This window comes from Globicephala melas, chromosome 20, assembly GCF_963455315.2.
Source record: "Globicephala melas chromosome 20, mGloMel1.2, whole genome shotgun sequence".
Taxonomy (NCBI): Eukaryota; Metazoa; Chordata; class Mammalia; order Artiodactyla; family Delphinidae; genus Globicephala; species Globicephala melas.
The window spans coordinates 5,009,626-5,031,738 of record NC_083333.1 but is presented as its reverse complement, the minus strand read 5'-3'; the positions used below and the strand labels follow the sequence as shown (position 1 = coordinate 5,031,738).

The 22,113-nt window shown below is 57.2% G+C and overlaps 2 protein-coding genes across 7 annotated transcripts; both read left to right on the top strand.

Moving 5' to 3' along the window:
* The first annotated feature begins 1,078 nt into the window (after window positions 1–1,078).
* DHRS13 (dehydrogenase/reductase 13) lies at window positions 1,079–5,706 on the top strand. 2 transcript variants are annotated; one of them, XR_011377028.1, is made up of 6 exons: window positions 1,079–1,354; window positions 1,448–1,566; window positions 2,592–2,715; window positions 2,896–3,207; window positions 4,639–5,252; window positions 5,354–5,706. XR_011377028.1 is itself a non-coding variant. In XM_030861993.2 (5 exons), the coding sequence occupies exons 1-5, from the start codon at window positions 1,228–1,230 to the stop codon at window positions 5,079–5,081; spliced, it is 1,125 nt and encodes a 374-aa protein (XP_030717853.1). In that variant the 5' UTR covers window positions 1,079–1,227; the 3' UTR covers window positions 5,082–5,272. The 2 variants fall into 2 exon arrangements, 1 of the variants encoding a protein (XP_030717853.1); XM_030861993.2 differs by lacking the exon at window positions 5,354–5,706 and having other exon boundaries at window positions 4,639–5,272.
* On the top strand, window positions 5,599–21,502 carry FLOT2 (flotillin 2). Of its 5 annotated transcripts, none has more exons than XM_030861986.3 (11): window positions 5,814–5,997; window positions 11,362–11,443; window positions 16,597–16,687; window positions 17,624–17,747; window positions 18,197–18,315; window positions 18,434–18,547; window positions 18,649–18,768; window positions 18,858–19,072; window positions 19,484–19,667; window positions 19,976–20,125; window positions 20,241–21,502. In XM_030861986.3, exons 1-11 carry the CDS (start codon window positions 5,949–5,951, stop codon window positions 20,277–20,279), a joined length of 1,287 nt encoding a protein of 428 aa, XP_030717846.1. In that variant the 5' UTR covers window positions 5,814–5,948; the 3' UTR covers window positions 20,280–21,502. The 5 variants fall into 5 exon arrangements, with proteins under 5 accessions (XP_030717850.1, XP_030717846.1, XP_030717847.1 ...); XM_030861987.3 differs by lacking the exon at window positions 16,597–16,687 and adding an exon at window positions 14,486–14,576; XM_030861989.3 differs by lacking the exon at window positions 5,814–5,997 and adding an exon at window positions 14,486–14,576 and having other exon boundaries at window positions 11,423–11,443.
* Window positions 21,503–22,113: the final 611 nt, after the last annotated feature.

Sequence of the window (22,113 nt, the reverse complement as noted above, 5' to 3'; positions counted from 1 at the left end):
GTCTAGCTTTGTCTCCGCCACTCTCCTACCCCTACCCTAATGGGCCTCTTGAACTCCTTAAGGACAAAAACATTACTCTGCTCGGTATTTCCAAGGCTATCTGCACTGCCGGGCATGCCCTAAGTGCCAAACAATGGGTGCTAAATTGTACTAGATTTTTTTCTCCTTTCTCCTGGCAAGTCACCTGGCCAGGAATACCCTTACCCATGCCTCCCTAGCTGTCCCCGCCCACTTTGCCATCATAGTCACTTCCATTCAGTGATGGTGCTTCTTTACCTATTTCTACCACCTGTGAGAATTTCAGAGACAAATTGCCTCCTGAAGGTCAGATAACAGATTTTACACTCTCTTCCTGCTTCCCTTCAGAAATGGAGGGGTGGGGGAGGCAGGGAGATAGACAGCTAATGAATGAGTGACTCCTGACAGCCCTTAACTGATGGTGCCACCCTGAACACACTGTGCCACCTCTGGCCTCTTTGGGAAGAATCCCAGAAGCTGAGGGCTGAATATGAGGATTAGGAATTGACGGGCTTGTGTTTACTGAGAGCAGAGCATCCAGGACTGGACTCGCTCTCAGACACAGCAGCATTCATGTACCCACTCCTCTCCAGATGGGCAGGATTGCTATTTACTGACACCCAGAGGGCTCTCACATCTGCTTAGCCCCTGCTGCTCCAGAGCCCAGAACAAAGTACAGGTACATACGAAGACGGTCACTCAAGCACCCACTGACAGACTACAGATGCATGCACACACCTGGAGGGTCTCGAGGCCCACAGATTCACACACCTACAGGGTGCTCACATGGGCACACACACACAGGATCCAGAGGCACGCACACAACCTAAAGGGCGATCCCAGGATCCATGGGCACATTACACACCAAAAAGTCATTCACGCCCTCCCTAGGGATTCATGTACATACGTAGAGGGCGCTCCCAGGGCCCAAGCGCACACATGCACCTAGGTTTTCGCACCAGCACACACCCAGAGGACGCAGACGCACGCCTAGGGGGCGCTCCCAGGGCCCACGCGCACACGCACGCACACACACCCCCTGCCCTGCCTCCCGCCCCCGTCCACCTCAGCCTCCGCCTCCGCCTTCGCCTTCGCGAGGCCGAAGAGCGCCTGTCGCCCTTCCAGGCCCGTGCGGGGCGATCCCGCAGCCTCCAGGCGGCGATCCAGGGCGGCTGGAGGCCTGAGCGGGAGCCCGGAGGCGCGGCCGGCATGGTGGCGCTGCTGCTGAGCGTGGGGTTGCTGCTGGGCGCCTACGTGCTAGTCTATTACAACCTGGTGAAGGCGCCGCCGTGCCGCGGCATCGCCAGCCTGCGGGGCCGCACGGCCGTGGTCACGGGTGAGTGCCGGCTGGCGGGCAGGGGGCGGGGAGGCCGGGACGGAGGGGGCGGTGGCCCGCGGGCTCAGTTCGGTTCCCGCCCGCCCTCCGCAGGCGCCAACAGCGGCATCGGGAAGATGACGGCGCTGGAGCTGGCGCGCCGGGGAGCGCGCGTGGTTCTAGCCTGCCGGAGCCGGGAGCGCGGGGAGGCGGCCGCCTTCGACCTCCGCCAGGTGAGGGCGGGCGGGGCCCGGCGGGACCGTGAACAGAGGACAGTCACACCTGGGACACAGGGGTGAGCAGAGCAGCTCGGGGCGGGTTTGGAGGAAACGCAGCCCCTGAAAGGAGAGTGCGGCTCGGTTCGCCAGGTGCAGAAGAGGGGGTGCACAGGTCTTCTGGTCACACAGCAAAAGGGCACCAGAAAAAAAAAAGGGCACCAGACCTGAAGGAATTAATTGCTATTCTAAGACATTTAAGGACCGGTAGAAGTTACATTAATGAAAGAGTCGGAAAGGGAAAAGCAGAGGGAACAGCATACACAAAGGCCCTGAGGCAAATTAATTGGTCTGATTTAAGAAACCGATTAAAAGGTTTAATGAGCCTGGAACACAGAGTATGAGGAAAAGAGGCAAAATGAAGGGGCTGAACACTCTGAGCCAGGGCCAGGTTCTGAGGGCCCTTACAGACCCTACTGAGATCAGACTTTATAGAATGGGCAGTGGAGATCCAGTGAAGGGTCTTCCACAGGGTCTGGACTGTCAGAATAGCCTTTTGGAATGAACCCCTTGGTGGCCGTGTGGCGTCTGGTTTGGAGGGGGTAAGGGTGGGTTGGAGGACACCAGTGAGAAGTCTGTTGTAGAGTTTAGGGTAAACAATAATGGGCAGAGGGTATGATAATAATAATAATAATAATAATAGCAAGTGCCTATGCACGAGTGCGTGCCAGGCACTGTTCTAAAGATTTTACATATATTAACTCATTTAATCCTCACAATAGCTCTGAGACAGGTACTATTATTATTATTCCCACTTTACAGAGAACTAAGGCTCAGAAAGATTAAGCATCTTGCCCAAGGTCTCACTCTAGTAATAGGCAAAGTCAAGGTTTGCATCCAGTGTTCACACACTTATCCACTACATTCTAACGCCTAGGGGCAGATCTTAGTAATAGTAGGAGTTGAACTCTCAGAATTTGGTGCCTGGGGAGGGGGAAGAAGAGAAGGGTGCATATGACAGCCCAGCCCTTGCCACTCCACAGGAGAGTGGGAACAATGAGGTCATCTTCATGGCCTTGGACTTGGCCAGTCTGGCCTCCGTGAGGGCCTTTGCCACTGCCTTCCTGAGCTCTGAGCCACGGCTGGACATCCTCATCCACAATGCCGGTGAGGGGCAGCAGGCCCTGCAGGGGGGCGGCGGGTGGCCAGGGGGCAGCCGACCCCTCCAGCCAGGCTTTGCCAGGGGACATGTGGGAAGGATGCCCCCTACCACCATCTCACATGGGGGACACCGAGGCCTCCAGGAATCCCTCTGGAGCAGTTGCTCACACCTAGCCCCTGCCCCAGGGATCAGTTCCTGTGGCCGAACCCGGGAGTCCTTTAACCTGCTGTTGCGAGTGAACCACATCGGCCCCTTCCTGCTGACACACCTGCTGCTGCCCCGGCTGAAGACATGCGCCCCCAGCCGTGTGGTGGTGGTATCCTCAGCCGCCCACCGTCGAGGCCGCCTCGACTTCACACGCCTGGACTGCCCAGTGGTGGGCTGGCGGCAGGAGCTGCGGGCATATGCCGACAGCAAGCTGGCCAATGTATTGTTTGCCAGGGAGCTCGCCACTCAGCTTGAGGGCACTGGCATCACCTGCTATGCAGCCCACCCAGGTGAGACTTGGCTCTCTGGCTGCTCTGCTGTGTTTTGATTCCCCCTCTCCCATCCTCGCCCCCATCCCATGCTCCCCCAACCTCTCACTGAGCCACAGAATCTCAGGGTAGGAAGGAAGTCTGGTCCAAGGAGAGAACTGTTCCTTGCTGATCTTGAAGCTAGGCTCTCCTTGTCTGGGTTTTTCCTCTCACACCACAAACTGGGATGCTGACTGCTAGGTAGGGTATGGCAATGAATAAGGCCTAGGTTCTCACCCCAAGGAGCCATCCACATGACTGAACTGACTATAACATGATGATAATGATGATGTTAGCTAATAATTATTCATTCCGGGAGCATTTACTGAGTACCTACTATGTTCCAGGCATTAATCTCAATGCAGGGGATGTAGCAGTGAACAAAACAAAGACCTTATCCTTGTAGAGTTTACATTCTACTTTAGAGAAGGGGGAGACAGCTAATAAATAAATATATACGGTGACAGGTGGTGATAAAGTGCTACGGGGCAAGATAAAACAGGGTAAGGGGACTAAGAAATGACAGGGTTGGCACAAGAAAAAGAAATGTCAGGGAGTGCTATTTTTATCTATGGCAGTCAAGGAAGATGTATCTGAAAAGGTAACATTTGAGTAGAGGCCTGAAGGAGATGAGAGAATGAGGCATGAGGTTTTCTGAGGAGAAGAGTTAAAGAACAGAGTAAATAGCGAGTGCAAGGGCCCTGAGGCAGAAGTGCCTGGTGTGCTTGAGAAAGAACAGGGAGCCTGGTATGGTTGGAACAGAGTGAGAGCGGAGAGAGTGGCAAGAGATGAGGAATAGAGATGGGCTGGGTCATCCGGGGTCTGCGGGTCCACTGGAAGCATTTTGTCTTAACAGTCTGAGTGATTTTACTGATGACTAAGACCCATCCCTGCCTTTAGGGAACAGGTTCCAGGATAACAAGATTTGCCCCACCCGTATTACCATACTGCATATTAGATAATCATTGCCTAAGGCTCATTAGTAACTATAATAGTGACAATAATAATTATAGATAACCATTATTACACTCCATGCCTCTAACGTCCGAAACAGTGTCTGGTCTACTACAGGTGTTAATAAATGTTTGCTGATTAAACAAAGGAATAGGAAAAAAGATGAGCTAGTAGAAAAGGTGGAGAGAGTCAGAATTGTTCCAGGCTGGGGACACAGCATGAGCAAAATCTGGAAGATGAGGATATATAAGGAGTTTGGATGGAGAAGAGGAGCTTGCTGTTAGAAACGAGTGAGGTCACCTTGTCGGGGCCCTAAATACTACCTGGTAAATACTACCTTGGTTTCCCTGGAATTGGACTCTGTTCCCCACTCCCTTGTAGCCCTATTCTTGCTGCTTTTACCCTGGGCCCTCACCCACTGTCCTCCCTGCTCCTTCCTTCCTTTCTTCCTGTCCACAGGGCCAGTGAACTCGGAGCTGTTCCTGCGCCACGTTCCTGGATGGCTCCGCCCACTTTTGCGCCCAGTGGCTTGGCTGGTGCTGCGGGCACCACGAGGGGGTGCCCAGACCCCCCTGTACTGCGCTCTGCAGGAGGGCATTGAGCCCCTCAGTGGGAGATACTTTGCCAACTGCCATGTGGAGGAGGTGCCCCCAGCTGCAAGAGACGACCGGGCAGCTCACCGGCTATGGGAGGCCAGCAAAAGGCTAGCCGGGCTTGGGCCTGGCGAGGGTGCCGAATCTGATGAAGATCCCCAGCCTGAGGACCCATATTCTCCGAGCAGCCCCCACCCTGAGGAGCCCACGGCTTCTGAACTCTACCCCAGCCCTCAGAGTTCACCAGACTTGTCTAAGGTCATGCGCCGAATTCTGGTTAAAGCTGAACCTGAGCTCCAAACCTCCTAACCCCCAGGCCGGGAAGCTTTCCAGGGCACTTGGTGGGCCTTGAAAACCTTAGCTGTGTGCCAGGCCACGCACTGGGCATTGAGAGGGTTGCAATTTTTACCTCCATGGTTACCTTCTGGGGCTTCAAGCTACATCCTGGACAGCTCGTTTCCTGATGGAAGGAAATAAAGGGTGATGATTTCTTCCTGAGAGTGACCGTAGCCCCAGATTGAGAGGTGGGGCGTAGTGTGCCAGATGCGGCTTCTCAGGAATTTGAATTTCGTATTTTCCAGGCCCTACCCTCAGGAATGCTGATCAGCCCTGGATGAGGGCCTGGGAATTTGTGATCTGATGCACTGCCAACACTGACAATTACTCAGCCGGGCCCTTTTCGACCGTGTAGCTAGGTAGTTGCATTATCCCCTTTTTCCAGAGGCGGGATTAGGCAGCCAGGTAAGGGACTCGCCCAAGGTCTCCCAGCTAGTAAGAGCAGGGGCTGAAATTGGAGCCCCGGCAGGCTGACTCCAGGGCCGGCCGCTGTAAGGTGGGTGCTGGGAGGTGAGAAAGGGCAGGGCGGTTGTTATCGAGGCGCCCGGCGGGAGTGGAGGGACGCCTTTGAGGGCTGGGCCCCGCTATGGCGACCCCGTGCCATAAAGCGTGTTGACCGCCGCGGCTTGAGCTCTGGCTGCTTCCCTCGACACGCCGGCCCCGCCTTCCGCCGCCACACTTCCGGTGGGGCCGCGGCCGCGGAGGGGCGCGGGCGGGCGGCCGCTGGGGGTGGCGGGATAGGCTGGGCGCGGCCGGCGGTGCGGGCGGGCGCGGGTTGCGGGCCGGCTGCTGTTGTCCAGGTCTCTGCGCCCCCCGAGGGCCCTCCGTCCCGCCGGCGCCATGGGCAATTGCCACACGGTGGGGCCCAACGAGGCGCTGGTGGTTTCAGGTGAGCGGGCAGCGAGCGAGGGAGGTGGGTCTGGGACACCCAGGGCCTGGAGGGTGTTTGGGGCGGGGGCTGTGCCTGGGAGGGCGGGGGCCGGGCTGGGGAGCGAGCAGGGAGGGGCCAGGCCGGGGAAGGGCTCCGGGGGTGGGGCCTGAGCCTACGGCGTTCCGGGCCGCACCTGAGACCCCTTCCAGGAGGGACCCTCCCCCCAGTACTCCCATTTGCCGTGCTCTGCGCCCTAGGGCACGGGCCAGGGTCTCCCCCGACCTCCCCCGCCCTGAATGTTTAACCGTGTTTATTCCCTCCTTTCTCTGCTTCCTCCCCTGACAGGGTCTCCCCTGTGGCCTAGGGGTTCCCGAACTGAAGCCTTGGGGTTCCGGGAACAATCTGGCCGGATGTCAGCGCCTGGGACGGGGGTTGGGTCGCAGGTGCACGTCTGGGGAGGGACCCTGGGCATGAATCCTTGGACCCTGGGCATGAATCCTTGGGCTCTGGGCACAGACCCGTTAATTCCCAGCAGGCTGGGTTTGCTGGGGTTAACTGGCACTGCCCGCCCCAGGGACGCGGGTGCGGCCTCTACAGAAACCTGGCTCTGTGTTGCTCTGGTTGCAAAATGCTGCAGGCTCCAGAACTTCTGTGAGCTTAGGTGGGGCTGGGGGACTGCAGTATTGGGGAGGGGAGAGATATCTTGCCTTAAGGCTGCTATTTAAATTGTATGTTTGGGTATCTTGGGAAGTGGCAGAAGCCTTTCAAGCCACGAATTCGTGCAGCCCCTGGCACGGGTGCTGGGGAGAGGCTGTGTTTCCTGACAGCTTGGAGGCCTGTAGCTGCAGGAATCCCTCATATCTTCCCACTGTCAGTGTGGCTTCTCCGCCTGTGCAGAGTTGTTAGGGCCGGCTGCAGAATGAACAGGAGAGGGTGGGCTGTGCCAGGGCTTGTAGCTGCCCACCTTTGAGAGGTGTGATGAATCCATTGGGAACTTTCACCCCAGAACATGGCCTCTGGCTCAGTTTGGATCTCAAAATCCATCTCTCCCCTGGGACGGGAAATCCCCAGTCTCCCTAACTAGCACCTTACTCCAGTGGGGGAATTAAGATCCTTCACTTCCCTAGGAATTCCCTGGTGGTCCAGTGGTTATGACTCCATCCTTCCACTGCAGGGGTCCCGAGTTCGATCCCTGGTTGGGGAACTAAGATCCTTCACTTCCCTGAAAACCAGAAAAGATAGCCTTGGGGTCACCAGGGAGACCCCCAGAGAGCACTGAGGCCAAACCTGCTCCTCTGTAAGAACTGGGCCAGTCTCCCAGCTACCAATCCTAAAGAAGGTTTTTAGAAACCCAAATCTGCATTGCACTTGGTTTTTCTTGTGGGATTTCTCTCTAGAATCCTAGTGGCGGGGGGCGGGATGGGGGTGGGGGAGCCACTCTTCCGGTTTCACTGGATCTCCTAATCCTGAGGAGACAAAAGGTCCAGTCCTATCTTTGTGGAGATCCTTGAGACTGAGGGGCAAGAGGAACCCCTGAGATGGGCTGCTCTGTGCCGTCCAGTTGCCAGGAACCTGGTCCTCTGGCCAGAGGCCAAGGCAGTGCTAGCTTCGAAGCTGTTTTAGGGGTGCGGAGAGGAGGCCATGCTGAGAATTAAGAGGACTGGAGTCAAGGGAGGGTGGAAGAGGAGAGAGAGAGAGAGAGAGAGAGAGAATGCCTGGCATAATATTACCTTCGGATTTGAGATGATCCAGCTGAGCTGTGGCTCTCTCTAGCACGTGGACTCCCAGCCCGGCGCCCCCCCGCCCCATTACTTGGGCCTGCATCTAAGTCCAGGGGCATCTCACACAGCCTACTTTCAGAAGGAGGATGTTGATAGATTTCATGCATCTTTTCCTCTTGAAAAGTCTGGAGGTTCTTCTTCCTGTGTAACCCCGCTCCTTCATTCTGTAATGTAAAATTTTTTCCTCTGTTTCCGCTTTTGGGAGTTTAAAAGGGGAATCCAAATTCCATACACCTTTCTCTCTTCTCTACAGTAGGTCAGAAGTTCTTAGCCTGGAGTTTGTGGATTGAATGTAGAGGTCTTCGTATTTGGAGGAGGGGAGAATAGTACATTTTTATTCACACTAACCTAAACTGATATTTAGCGTTTCTTATGATTATTAACGTCAGCAACAATCCATGATAGTATTAGCAGGTATTTTCCTGCCATTCTGCCTTTGTTGCAGGTACCGTAAGAACCATTTATGCTCATCACTACTTTGAAATTAAGCCAGTTGTTAAAATATCTACCACGAGATCTTATTATTTAATGTATTACACAGAGCACATATTACTATATCACACATTTGGTGGTTTTAACATTTTGGTAACTTTAATTTGTTTCTTCTGTATCTTGTTTTATGCATTTATGAACATTTGGCCATTACCAGACTACTAAGGGGGATTTCGACTGAAGAAATGCCCCTTGTATGGGAGCTCCCTGGTGGTCACCTGGTTAGGACTCGGCGCTTTCACTGCTATGGCCCGGGTTCAATCCCTGGTCAGGGAACTGAAATCCCACAAGTCACGCAGCACCGCCAAAAAAAGAAAAATCCCGCTTGTAGAGTTGTAGATGGTCTTCTTGACTAGTAGGAAGAAAAGGGTGGAAGAGGGGCAGGAAGGGAAAGGAGTGTTCCTGAGAGGGTGGACTGGCGCCTGTGTTTGGGGAGGGCTAAGAGTAGGACAGAGGTCATCATGGGATATTTTTTGATTTTTCAGCTTGGTTGAGGACAGAGCAAAGGAAAGCAGGTTGAGTTAGAAAAAGTGAGCTAACATTAGGAGAAACTTCCGGGTCTGGAGACAGTGAGAACTGGGGAGGTCAAGGAGGGGCCGCCTAAGCGTCCTCTTTTGGGAGTGGTGCTCAATGTGACCAGGAAGCTGGGGGGAGGAAGATGCCTTCCAGGGGAGGAGGCTGCTGGGGGCGGGACAGCCTGGCAGTCCCAGCTTCCTGTTGTTGCTACCCCTGGGAACCTGGCCATGTTGCCCTTGGCTGAGGCCCAGCCTGAGCCGAGACAGCCTGCTCCCAAGGTCAGAGAATGAGTTAAAGGTAAAGGGTGGACAGCCACCCTGGGGTCCCCCACCCCCATCCCGCCCCGCGCCACTACCACCACCCCTCCCACAGCACACTGAGAAGTCCCCGGGGGGGGCGGCGGGGTGAGGAACGAGGAAGTGATGGCTACTCTAGAAGTTATCTCAGGACATGAACCCCTAGGTCTGGCCTGGGTCACTGCAGGAGGCTACCACAGCAAGGAAGCTGTGCCCCAGCCCCGACCAGGCCAGAAGAAGTGGAACAAGCTGTGGTTTTGGACCCTCTTTCGGTTTCACTGGATCCCGAGATGGTTTGGGTTTCAAGTTGACTGCTTGTCCTTAGCAGCTTCCCTTACCCCGTCCCCAGGGCAGAGAAGCCTGCAGCGCCTTACCTTGAGCAGCGGCCCCGAGAACCCGTATCTCCAGGACCTAAGACCTCTTCCTGCCCCTGTGCACGCTGCGGGGCTGCTCCTGGCCCCTGGGCCTCGGGCTCGGCTGCTCGCACCCTGTGCATAGAGCAGACCAGGACACAGGGCTGGCCGCTCCGTGGGCCGTGCCAGACACCGGCCCTCTGACTCGGCAGGCCCGACGCTCCTGCGGGGTCCTTGTTCCTTTGCCTCCGCCTGTTTAAAACTTGTCTCTGGTTTGTGGTTCTCTCTGTTGTCTCTGCTCGGTTGTCGGCCTGACCACCCACCCAAACCCAGGCTCTAGACCTGCAGTGTCCGATATGGTAGCCACAAGCCACAGGTGGCCACTTAAATTTAAGTTAATTAAATTAAAATGCAGTTCCTTGGTTACAGCCGCCACATTTCAAGTGCTCAGTAACAAATGTCCCTGGTAGGTGCTTTGTTGCACAGCACAGCTGGGGAGCGTTTCTACCCTCGAAGGAAGTTCTCTTGGACAAGACTACTCTAGGAGTCATCCCCCCACGTGAACCCCTAGGGCTGGCCTGGGTCACTGCAAGAGGCTGCTTCTACCCAGCCTCCCTGACCCAGGTATCTTCCTCCAACTGCAAAGTGGTGTTTCTAAAATGCAAATGTAACTGTTGCTCCTTAGCTTAAATGACTCCCCCATCACTCAGACACACACACGCACGCACGCACGCACGCACGCACACACACGCACACACACGCACACACACACACACACACACACACACCCTGTCCTTGGCCTGATACCTAAGACACTCCATGATCTGCCCTCTGCCCCTCCACCCTGCCTTGTCCCCTCCCAAGGGGCCTGAGAGACACTGTAACCCAGATATACAAAACTACGCCCTGACCTTTGACCATGGGAGGCAAACACCCTAAGGCTTTCCTGAAAACCCGTTTGTGAACGAGGAAATGATGACACCCACTGGCATTTTCCCCATTACGTTTCCTTTGAATCGTCTGTTTCTGAACATGTCTGCACTGCAAGTGAACAGCCCCTCTTGCTTTTACTGAGTTTTCTTGAACTTGTCGAGTAGTTTTGGCATCAGCAGAAGGGTTTGTGACAAGAATTTCAAGAATTGATTTTTCTCGTTTCTGTATAGAGAGCTGCCGTACGTGTCCACGGTGTGAATCAGGTCGTGGCCAGGTTCAACATGCTGTTTAGTTGATACACAGTTTTTCCAGGAATCACTTCCTTTTTAGGCCTTTTCCCTTTGCCTTTTCCCTTTCTCTTTTCCAGTTGGTACCATGAGTTGGGCTCTGTTATGAGGCCTTGCCTTCCCCATCCACTCCCACAAGAAGAACGAATTCACTCTGAACCCCTGGGAGTAGAGAACCAGCCTCACTGTTGGACACGAGCAAGGCCCCAACCTTGGCTCAGAGTCTGTCTTCCGTTAGCCTCCCACCCGCATTCCCTCTGTGACTGCACTCACTCTGATAACAGGCGAATCGCATAGTATGACCATCATCCCAGGAAAAGGTCCCTCCTCCTAGTCTCACCTCTTTTAAGATAGGAATTTTATCTTCATCTCTGTTTCCCTAGCATGAAAAAATATTTGTTTGCCGAATGGATGGTTGAATCAAAGATGGAAGCTTTTCCATTCACTCCTGCCCACTGACCTCTCATCTGTTCTCTGAAAGCACTTACATTCAGAACTACTCATTGGCTACCCTCCTTTCTATGCAAATTGCCTGTCTACCAAACTAGATCCCAAGGCCCTTCAGGGCATACCTTCCATTTATTTGTAACCTCAGCACCTGGCACCCAGCAGTGGGAGTTGTCAAGTGTCAGAGCAGGCGAAGGCCCAGAGCTGCTGTTGGCGGCATGGAGGGTAGACAGACCCAAGAACTGACTGACCAGCAGTGGTTTGCTTTGCTCTCCAGGGGGCTGTTGCGGTTCTGACTATAAACAGTATGTGTTTGGCGGCTGGGCCTGGGCCTGGTGGTGTATCTCCGACACTCAGAGGTAAGGGCCTGGGGGCCAGCAAACCGGGCATCCTGGTGGGCAAGGGAGAAAAGGGTTTCCATCCTTACCCCCTTCACCCCACAGGTCAGCTAGAGCATCTACCACTTGCTGCCTTCCACTCTGGGGGGCGGGACCTCCTAAGAAGCAGATGAAATGGGTTACACAGGGATGCAGGAGGTCTGTCTGTGGGCACCTCCTCCTTGGTGGGTGTGCTTTTTTCCATTGAGGGCATCACTTCTGTCCCAGAGAATTCAAGCAGAATGCTAATGCCCTGATTCTAGCTCAGAGTTATTCGCGAAGCCTTAATTACACACCTGTTTGGAGTGGGTCTAAGAAGGGAAGAAGGGCTGAAGGGACCCCTTACACAAACCCTCACCTGTGCAGGCCCTGGGACAATGCAGGCAGGGCCTAAATGGCAGAGAATGGATATACAGTCTAAAGGGGCTCTGACAGCAGCGTGTTAAAGGCAAGGGGTAGGGATCTAAGGAATTGGCTCTGGGGCCGGGCAAGACGGCTCTGGACCTCCTAAATCAGTCTGGAGAGACTTACTCGGGGAAGGGAGGTTTCAGCTCCCCAGAGGGCCCACCGTCAGGCTCTACCTGCTGGCTTTCCCAGAGCCTGCCGCAGGGGTGGACTTGGCCTGGGCCTCTCCTGCCCCCTCACTGCCCACCCAGGAGGAGATGAGGCCCGGGCACCTCTCCACCAGCACCCCTTCCTGACTATGGGAGATCAGGCGAGGGGCCCAGATTCTTCCAGGCCAGGACCCAGGCAACACAGGCAGTAGAGCTGCGAAAGTGCGGGCATGTTGGCGGCGGTGGGGGTCATCTGAAGGGGAAGCAGCAGAGATTCCAGTGAAATCCCCTTCCTGGACCCCAGCCCCACCAGTCAGCAGAGAGATGCCCCATGGCCACACTGAGCTGCTAGTGCTTGGGGCTTCAGGGAGTCTGAGGGTGTTGGCTAGTGTCAGGGGCACGGGAAGCATGTCACCGCTTTTAAACTTCACTGATTTCTCACTAACCCCCTCCACTGTTCCATCTCTCCCCGCACCTGGCCCTGCCTGAGTTGAGGGATCCCGGGGGACTCTTCTGGCCCAAGGCCAAAAGTGTCAGAGAGTAATCAGTACTGGTCACAGCTTCCTCTCAGGCGGATCCTGAGCACTCCTGAGGGGGCCAGTTGGCCTGTCAGAAGCCCTGAGGTGCCCTCCACAGAGACACTGTCACCCCACCCCACCCGCCATGGGGCGACAGAGCATCTTGTCAAGACACCTCGACATACAGCCATGCCGAGAGAGTTTGCCATTTGCCCAGAGACCTGTCCTGCCTGGGCATCCACTGCTGGGGCAACACCCAGCAGCCCTTTCTCCACATCCATGGTCCCCGCTCTGTCTTCTTGCTCCAGGGAGCAGAGCCCCAAGACAGGAGGGCCAAGCTCCTCTGACAGCAGGCTTGGAAGTGAGGGGTGGGGGCCCTTGTCCTCATCCTAGGAAACTGATCTCCCACATCCAGGCTCAGCATCCTCCCTCTGGTCCCACTTGCTGGGTAGTCTGAGCCTGCAGCCGCTCCCCTTCCTGGGCCCTGTTTGGGGCAGCCCCTTCCCCAGCCCCTAGCCTGCTTGGGGGACATCTCCACAAGCTGGGGCCTTTATTTCCCTAGGCTGGCAGGAGCCTCTCAGGTCAGAGTAGAGGTTTCTAGCCCAGCCTCCCTTTTGAGATACTTTCCACAGCCATCCTACATGTCACCCTCCTTGGTGTCAGCCATTCTTCTCCAGAATCAGGGAAGTTCCTCCTGCTGCACTTTGCTGCCACATCCTGTCCTATCCTGAGGCCCTGATGTGGGCAGCTCTCTCTCCCTTGCCCGAGTGATTCCTCCACCTCTGGCATCTGAGCTGCAGCCTCCCTCCTTCGCTCCCTTACTCCCTCCCTCCTCCCTCTTTCCTGTCCCCCTCTCTCCTCCTTCCCCAAAAGAGAGCTTGGTGGGTTCCTGTCTGAGCTGGGTCTAGAGTCCTCTCAGACCCAAGGGTGCTATTTTTAGGGGCTCGAGTGAAGGCAACCTTTGCACATCTGCATGGCTGGAGCCCCCAGGGCTGGCACTGCGAGAGTAGAGTTGGGGGATCCACATTGCCTACTGCTCCCCGTCCCCCCAGTCCACCTGCTTCTGCTCCGTCACCTCAGCCTCCCTCCTCCCTTCCTCTGGTGTAAGGAACCTTCCATGCTGTCCACAGCCTGGCCTCCGCCTGGCCCAGCACCCTGCACACACTCTCACACACGCTGCCCTAGGAAGGCCCAGCTGGGGGGGGCCAGGTAGCTTTGAAGCACTTGGTTTCCTTTGCCATGACTCTGTGCTGTGCCCAGCTCTAGAAATTCCAAAGTGAACGACTCCGTTGTTTCCCAGTTGTTGTTCCTGTGACTATCCTGGCAGGGGCGCACTTTCTGCCCCAGCCTTCCTGGACACGCCCTTCCCCCTGATCAGAAAATCCAAAAATCTAGGGAGGGGGCTTTTCTGGCCCTAAATTGCCTTCTTAGTGATATGAAGCACAGGCCTTGAGGGTTTGTGCCCCCAGCAGGATTCAGTATTTTCTGTGGCTCATTGATCCCCAGAGTGGCCTCCCCCGCCAATTCTGGAAACACAGGTTAGCCTGTGTCCGGAGGGTGGAGCTGAGGCTGTCTCGCAGATTGTGCCAGGAATCTCCTGGGAAAGTGAGGTGGTGGGTAACCCAGGTGCCCTATGCACAGGCCTCCCAACCTCAGGTCACAGGCCCAGGGCATTGGCAGCCTTTTCCTCCAGCCCAGTAGCTCCTCACTGGAAGGGTATGGGGGCTAGAGAAGAGACCCAGAGGCCTCAGGCCAGCAAGGGGGTGTCTCTGTCCCCCAACGGCCCTAGGCTGAGCTGGCAGCGGGGGGAGCTGAAGTGCTAAGAGCAGCCCCGCCCCACCCCCCAGGCGTCAGGCTTTGGGTGCTTGTCTGGTAACCACTGTGTGTGTTTGCTGTGTCCCCTCCTACCCCTTCCTGTCCCTACCTCTCCCCACCCCCTGGCTGCTCCTCAGACTGTCTCTGGAGGTTATGACCATCCTGTGTCGCTGTGAGAATATTGAGACGTCGGAGGGGGTCCCGCTATTCGTAACAGGGGTTGCACAGGTAATAACCCACCTGCTTCCCTCCTCTGTGTCTAACCTTCTCTCTTCCTGCCCTGCGGGGCCTGGCAGGCAGGCGCCGGATGGACTCCACTTCTGAGAGTGTGCCTCTCTCCCCTCTGCTCCCACCTCTGCTGCTCTGGGTGGCAGGGTGGATCCCTACAGATCCCCAACTCCCTTGCCCTCGCTCACTGGGGCTGCTAGCGGGGAAAGGGCGAGGGCTTCTGGAAGCTCTGCCCAAGTCTGCCAGTGGGGGTCCTTGGATGAGAAGCCTAAATTGGGAGTAAGTTGACGCAGGAGACACAGGCCCTCTAGTGACAGAGCTGGGCTGTCTGGGCGGAGGGTTCCGGCCTAACGACTCCTACAGAAGTCCTAGCCCTCCAGGCACCACGGAGCCCCTTGCCAGCCCCTGCTCCAGGCTGACACCTCAGTGTCAAGCCCTAGTCCTCCCTGCAGGGCCAGGAGATGCGTCCCAGGGGGAGTTCTGTTCACCCCGCCACTTGACGCCCCCCAATTTCCTGCCCCTAATTTGTGTTGAGGGACCTTTGAGCAGATCTCTTGTCACCAGACTTCAGCTTCCGCATCCGTGAAATGGGGAGAATTACGCCCTCGCTGTGCCTTGTAGGAATATTGGAAAGGCGAGTAGAACAATATGAGGGCGCTTTGGGATTTTCAGGGAAGAAGTGCTAGAGGAACCCCATCTGTACCATGAACACGATCTCATGATCTCACTTGGAAAAGCAAGTGACCTGCTGTCTCACTCCTCACTGCCACGCAGCCGTAGCTATGAAACCCTTTCTTGAGCAAGGGCGTTGAGCAACTCCAAGTGCTTCCTTCATGACATGCAAATTCCCATCTTCATTGCTTCATTCACCAGCTCCCTGTTGAGCACCTTGTCAGCTCCAGGCACTGAGGAGGCAGCGATGAACATCAGAAAACCCCTGGCTTCTCAGAGCCTGCATGCTGGCAGGTCCCCAGGCTGGAAGAGACCTACATGTCACCTTACCCATCCCCTTCCCTCTCATGAAATTGTCTTCCAGCTTCTCAGGCAAAACCCCGGCACCACCACACCGTTCCTCACCCATCGTGTTATCCCTAATGGGAAGGGGACTGTCCCCATCGCACCCACCCCTTGTAGCCACAGGAGGGAAGGCCTCAGGGCAGAGGCCTGAGAAGAAGCTCAGAGCGCCTTGTGTGGAATGAGTAGGGTCCAGGCCTCTCTCGACCCGTTTCCAGAGCAGCCTCATCTCCCTCCAAACCCACGTTCTACTTGAAACGGCTGCAAACGCCCAGGTCCCTTTTCAGCTGGGTGCTGTGGACCCTCGAGGACTCAGGTTGTCTGGGCAGAACAGCTCTTCGTAGGATTAGTGCTCCTTGGCCAGGAAGCTCTAGTGTGACCCCAGCCCTTTCTCCCACTGGCCCACCTGGCCCCAACCCCAGAGGGTGGGCTTCAAGTCCTAGCCTGTTGCCAGGTAGAGGGACCAGGCCGGGATTCCCGCGCAGGGGGCAGACTCCCAGCGTGCCAGGCTACACGGCAGAGCTTTCTCAGCAGCCTCCTGGGGCATCCCAGGGTGTGAGCAGACCCAGGGAACAGGTGATGGCATCCCTGGACGGCCCGCACAGCACGGCCTAGAGGACCAGCATTGACATACTGTCCCAGGACACACACACAACTACATCTGTAGACTCTGCCCACCCCCGATCCTCCAGCCCAGACCACCCACAGCCAATTCTCCTCTGCTTCCCTTTCCCACTCCTCCAGCCAGGCTGACCTGAGCAGAGGACACGTGTGCACGTGGGTAGCACACTCCACTCCTTCCTGTGAGCCCTCTGCACCCCACCCCCTGCCTGCTTTCCCACCCATCTCCTCCTCACATGCTCCCTGCTCTGACCCCTTAGAGGGTCCTCCCCCGCAGCAGGACCCCTGGCCCATCCCAGCCGGAGCAGTGAGGTGTCGCACTCTTTCCCCGCACCCCAGGCCCTGGGCCCCCAGACCCATGTCCCTGTTTTGCGTTTCTTGGCAGGATTTCCCTAGAGATTATGACGTTGCAGCCCCGCTGCGAGGACGTAGAGACGGCCGAGGGGGTAGCTTTAACTGTGACGGGTGTCGCCCAGGTATAGTAACTCAGCAGCCCCGCGCATGTCCGTTGAGCTGCCTCGTCCCCATGCTGGGGTTTGGGGGGGAGGAGGAGAGGACGGCAGCCAGGGGCAGTCTCCCTCCAGCGCCCCTGCCCCCGCCCCCCCTGCCAAGAGTGTCATCGCCACTGGAACGCACTCGGCCTCTTGGCCGCCCAGCAGGACTAACAGACACCCCTTCTCTCCCCAGCGGGCCCACGGAGGACAGAACCAGTGCTGAGAACTCCTGTCTCACTAACCCCACCCCGTTCTTTGCAGGTGTCAGAAATGCCAAGCCCCAGACTCCAAGCCTTCCCTGTTCCCTGGGTAGGGGGCTGCAGGGTGGGGACCAGAGGGCGAGGCCACGTGAGGCAGGGGAGCTCTGGAGTCGGAGGCCGCGTTATCTTCCCAGCTCAGTGCCTGGCCAAGGGGCTTCCTGCTCTCCAGAAGCCCACGCAGGGCAGGTTCAGCCATGTTCTAGGCCTCTGGTGAGGGGGTTGTCGGCTTAGTGCCTTGGGAGAGAAAGGCAGGAGGATGCCCACCCTCGGTGGCGGACCCCGGACCTGTCTCCTGCCCTGTCCCGGCTCTCTTTCCTAGTCTGTCTGTCTGTCTGTGCCCCTATTGCTCATTCTCCTTTTTGCAGAGACCTGCAGGCTGAGGGGCAGAGAGTGGACTGGAGGGGTAGTGGGGAGCCCCAAATGCCCAGGAGAGAGGCCATGGCAGGGCCTGGGGCTGCCAGTGAAGATGAAGCTTCTCAGTATGAGTTCCTCCTGTCTTCTCCACACTGGAGGCCTCAGACAGACTCCACCCCCTCCCAGCCCCTAGGCCTCCAGGTCCTGAAAAGGAGGGGAGGGGTACCATCACCATCCTCCTGGGTCTGGGGCCTCCGTCTGCCTCCCTCCAGCCTGGCTCAGGCGCCTCTGTGACTACCGGCAGGTGAAGATCATGACCGAGAAGGAGCTCCTGGCCGTGGCCTGCGAGCAGTTCCTGGGCAAGAGTGTGCAGGACATCAAGAATGTCGTCCTGCAGACCCTGGAGGGGCACCTGCGCTCCATCCTCGGTGAGGCCCTGCCCAGCCCAGGGACCCCTCTGCTGCCTTCAAGGAGCCTCACAGTGTCCCCAGGCCATGGCCAGGGAGGGGACAGGGCGAGCAGGGGGTTCTGTCTGTCAGTCCCACTGAGAGGCTTCTAGCTGAAAAGCTGATACCTTTTCCGTCAAGTATTTCCTTTCAAAACATGAGGTGACTTGAGTGAAGAGGAGGGCATTGAAGTAGGGGGGGAGCGGCTGCCAGTCTGGTCAGGCACCTGGTGCTGCTTGGGACACTTTTCCTCATCCTGCCTGGACCCTGCAGGAGGAGGCTCAGTGTTAGACACTGTTAAGAAGAAACCAAGGAAGACCCAGCTCTGACCGCGTGACCCCTGCTATACTCAGACCTCCGCCTGCACGCCTCCCCCCTTTCCCAGCTGGCTGGGCCCCTGGGGAGCCAGCCCACGATGCTTCTGCCCTCAGGGACCCTGACAGTGGAGCAGATCTATCAGGATCGGGACCAGTTTGCCAAGCTGGTGCGGGAGGTGGCAGCCCCCGACGTCGGCCGCATGGGCATCGAGATCCTCAGCTTCACCATCAAGGTGCAGTGTGATGGGAAGCCTGTGGCCTCTGCGTCCATCCGGGAGTGGGGAGCTTGGCCAGAGGAGAACCTTTATGCCTCTGACTGTTCCCAGGGATGACTCCCCCTTCCCTCCCCAGGACGTGTATGACAAAGTGGACTATCTGAGCTCCCTGGGCAAGACGCAGACCGCTGTGGTACAGAGAGATGCCGACATCGGAGTGGCCGAGGCTGAGAGGGATGCAGGCATCCGGGTATGTGGGCTTTCCTTCCCAGCCCCAGGGACAAGGAGCTCAGGGGTGGTGGGACCACGGTTGCTCAGGGGACCCTGAGCACCTGCCCCTCCTGCTCCCAGGAAGCCGAGTGCAAGAAGGAGATGCTGGACGTGAAGTTCATGGCAGACACCAAGATCGCCGACTCCAAGCGAGCCTTCGAGCTGCAAAAGTCAGCCTTCAGCGAGGAGGTCAACATCAAGGTGAGAAGCCGTAGGGCATCCTGAGTTGGGGCTCAGGGCCCAGGACTTGGCAGCCAGCCTCTGACATGCTGACCACACTCCCGCCCCAGACGGCTGAGGCCCAGCTAGCTTACGAGCTACAAGGGGCCCGTGAGCAGCAGAAGATCCGGCAGGAAGAGATTGAGATTGAGGTCGTGCAGCGCAAGAAGCAGATTGCAGTGGAGGCGCAGGAGATCCTGCGCACAGACAAGGAGCTCATAGCCACAGTGCGCTGCCCCGCCGAGGCCGAGGCCCACCGCATACAGCAGATCGCCGAGGGCGAGAAGTAGGTGCCGCTGGGGCCCGGGCTGGGGGATTAGTCCAGCTCCTCTGCCACCCATGCACTCCCTCCACTCCTGACCGAGCTTGGGGGCCCCTTCTCCCCCACTGTGAAGTAGGAGTGACCCGCCTCCCCCACGGGATTGTTGTTAGGAAGACTGAATTAGATGTAGGAGGTTTAAGGGCCTGGTATGGTGCCTGGCACAGAGGGCACCTCTGCTTGGTCCCCTCTCTCATTTGCATCTGGGAGCCAGTGCCCTCTCCTTGGCCAGATCCAGAAGGCCAGGGCACCCCCCTCTCGTGGGTCCCCCACCCCTGACACCTGCCAAAGCAGAGGCTCGGGGTTTGTTGGCCCCCAGGCAAGGCTGGAGGGGCCCCCGGCACTTCCCACTGATCCTGCCCACCCGGGCTCCCCCAGGGTGAAGCAGGTCCTCTTGGCACAGGCAGAGGCTGAGAAGATCCGCAGAATCGGGGAGGCGGAGGCAGCAGTCATCGAGGCGATGGGCAAGGCGGAGGCTGAGCGGATGAAACTCAAGGCTGAGGCCTACCAGAAATACGGGGACGCAGCCAAGATGGCCTTGGTGCTGGAGGCCCTGCCCCGGGTGAGGCTCCCACCCCAGCCTGGGACTGGCTGGGCAAGCGCTGGACTTCTCTGGACTTTGTCCGTAACACAGCGACAGGCTGGCTGGGAGGGTTAAATTGGGGAGTACTCAGCAGTGGGGAGAGAACCCCACAACAGGCATAGGCTCATCCCTAACCCACTGGGCCATCTGACCATGAATTGCAAATGAAGGCCACCCAGGCTACACTGGGATTGGGTGAGGTAGAGACAGGAGGGAGAGATGCTGGACAGGGCAGGTGGATGGAGTCTGAGTACCAACCAGCTCCCCTCCCGCCCCCCGCCTCCTAGATTGCTGCCAAAATCTCCGCCCCCCTGACCAAAGTCGATGAGATTGTGGTCCTCAGTGGGGACAACAGCAAGGTGACCTCAGAGGTGAACCGACTGCTGGCCGAGCTGCCTGCCTCTGTGCACGCCCTCACGGGCGTGGACCTGTCTAAGGTGGGTGTCTAGCCATCTGCGGTGGGTTGCTGGGCAGCCCAGTGGACTGGCCCAGGCGGAGCGGCCGGTTGGGGGCCCTGGAACCAAGGCCTCATGGCATCTCCCATCCTTGCAGATACCGCTGATCAAGAAGGCCACCGGTGCACAGGTGTGAGGTCCCGAAGGCTCACACCGTTCAGCAGCCACCGCCCCCTCTTCAGCACCCGTTTTAGTACCACAGGGACAACGGGAACGTTACTGACTCTGGTGCCTTATTTTGTAGGGACCAGGAGTGCTGCGTGTTCAGGCCTCTGGCTGTCTTCCCTTCTCCCCTGTCTCTGTCTATCTACATCCTCTTCTCCTCTACCCCACACCCTCATTTTCACTGCCACATTTGTCTGGTTTGTCTCTTCCGCCCTTATCTTCCTGTACGTTTCTTCCTTTGTCTGTTTGTCTTTTTCTCTCCCCTCTCCTCCCATCCTCTACACACATCATGTAGTTTAGGCTGAAGATGTTGAGTATAGTCATTGTCTGTCTGTTGGGGGGTGGCCCTGCTGCTCCTCAGAATCCTGGTGCCTTGAAGTTTTCTGTGCATCTGTCCATCCCCGCTGTGGCCCCAGCCAGAGCTTCAGCATGGGTGCAGGGATTCTGGGTAGGACGGCCACCCTGCCCTCTCCTGGCCTGGTCCCCGCCCCCAGGAAGCCCCCAGCCTCGCACACTCTGGCCCTTCTCGGCCCAGGTTATCTGTGGCTGCAGGCCCAGGGCCAGCACCATTCACTAACCCCGTGCCCAGCCCCAGGCCTGCTCTCATACCTTACCTCTTTCTCCCCCGCCCAGGGGCACGGAGGGAAGGCCTCCTGTGTAGAGCAGCTCCCTCAGTTTACTACTGCCTTAGGAGGCCCCTGCTTGTGCTCAGGGAAGTCCCCTTCATGGACATGTCCCTACTAGGTGGAGCGGGGCTTGGTCCCAACTCTGCTAAGCCCTTCTGGGATCAGGATCTAGCCCTTCTGGAGACTAGAAAGTGTAGAGACCCTCTTCCTACCAGGGCTGTACTGTCCTGGGTGTCGGGCTGGGCCCTTCCAGTGGGCAAAGCTATGGTACCCTATACAGAATCCAGTGCTGTAGACTGGCCAGACTCCACACCCCTTGTGCCAGCTTCCTTCCTGGCCAGAGTGACTAGGTTCCAGCCATGGGGAAGCAGCCCAGTCCTCTGTGTCCTTGCTCCAGTGGAGGCAGAAGAGCCCAGGACCCAAGCATCCTGTGGTCCCAGTCCCCCACCCCTTGCCCTGCCCCAGCCTGTGTAGCCGTTCCTGCATGTGGATGCTGCATGTGTGGTCTGGGGCTTGGATGCTGCACTGCCCCGCTGCCCGTCCCTTCTGGTGAAATAAAGATCTGGTTATGCCCACACCCTGTATTGTGTCTTTTGTGAGGGGAGAGACTGGGAAGCAAGAACCAGCCAGGTCCCCCACCCCCTACACCCCTTCAGCCTGAAAGCTGCACTTTGCCTGTTCTTCCCCACCCTAGCCACTGGGGGGCACCAGCACCCAGGCCATGCCCCCTTAGCATCCTAGAGCAGGGCCGCCATCGCCCAGGTGCTGAAGCCAGACCTGAGGCCAGGGAGACCTGGCTCCACTGCAGACAGAAGACGGAAGGGGCTGCCAGGTTCACTGCACCCCTGCCCATCCTGAGCCCCACTCGGTAATGGAGACTGTTTCTCAAGAGCGTGAGCCCTGGAGTCAGACTGCTTGGGTTTAAATTTTAGTTTTGTTGTTCATCACCTGTGGAATCTTGGGCAGGTAGCTTCATCTTTCTGGGCTTCAGTATTTGTATTCATTTTACAAATTTAATGCTTCCTATGTGCCAGGAATTGTCCTAGATGCAGGGGAGACTGCAGTGAATAAAACCAATCCCTAGCTTTTAGAGCTTACATTCAGGTGGGGGGAACAAAATAAGAAAAACTAGATACACACTATGTTAGATAATGGTATGTGCTAAGGAGGAAAATAAAC

Excerpts from the sequence above, each read along its gene's own strand:
- DHRS13 (XM_030861993.2), top strand. The coding sequence starts at position 1,228 with ATGGTGGCGCTGCTGCTGAGCGTGGGGTTGCTGCTGGGCGCCTACGTG. Across the intron at positions 1,355-1,447 it reads CCGCACGGCCGTGGTCACGG|GCGCCAACAGCGGCATCGGG; the intron begins GTGAGTGCCGGC and ends CGCCCTCCGCAG. Across the intron at positions 2,716-2,895 it reads CATCCTCATCCACAATGCCG|GGATCAGTTCCTGTGGCCGA; the intron begins GTGAGGGGCAGC and ends CCCCTGCCCCAG.
- FLOT2 (XM_030861986.3), top strand. The coding sequence starts at position 5,949 with ATGGGCAATTGCCACACGGTGGGGCCCAACGAGGCGCTGGTGGTTTCA. Across the intron at positions 19,073-19,483 it reads CAGATCGCCGAGGGCGAGAA|GGTGAAGCAGGTCCTCTTGG; the intron begins GTAGGTGCCGCT and ends GGGCTCCCCCAG. Across the intron at positions 19,668-19,975 it reads TGCTGGAGGCCCTGCCCCGG|ATTGCTGCCAAAATCTCCGC; the intron begins GTGAGGCTCCCA and ends CCCGCCTCCTAG.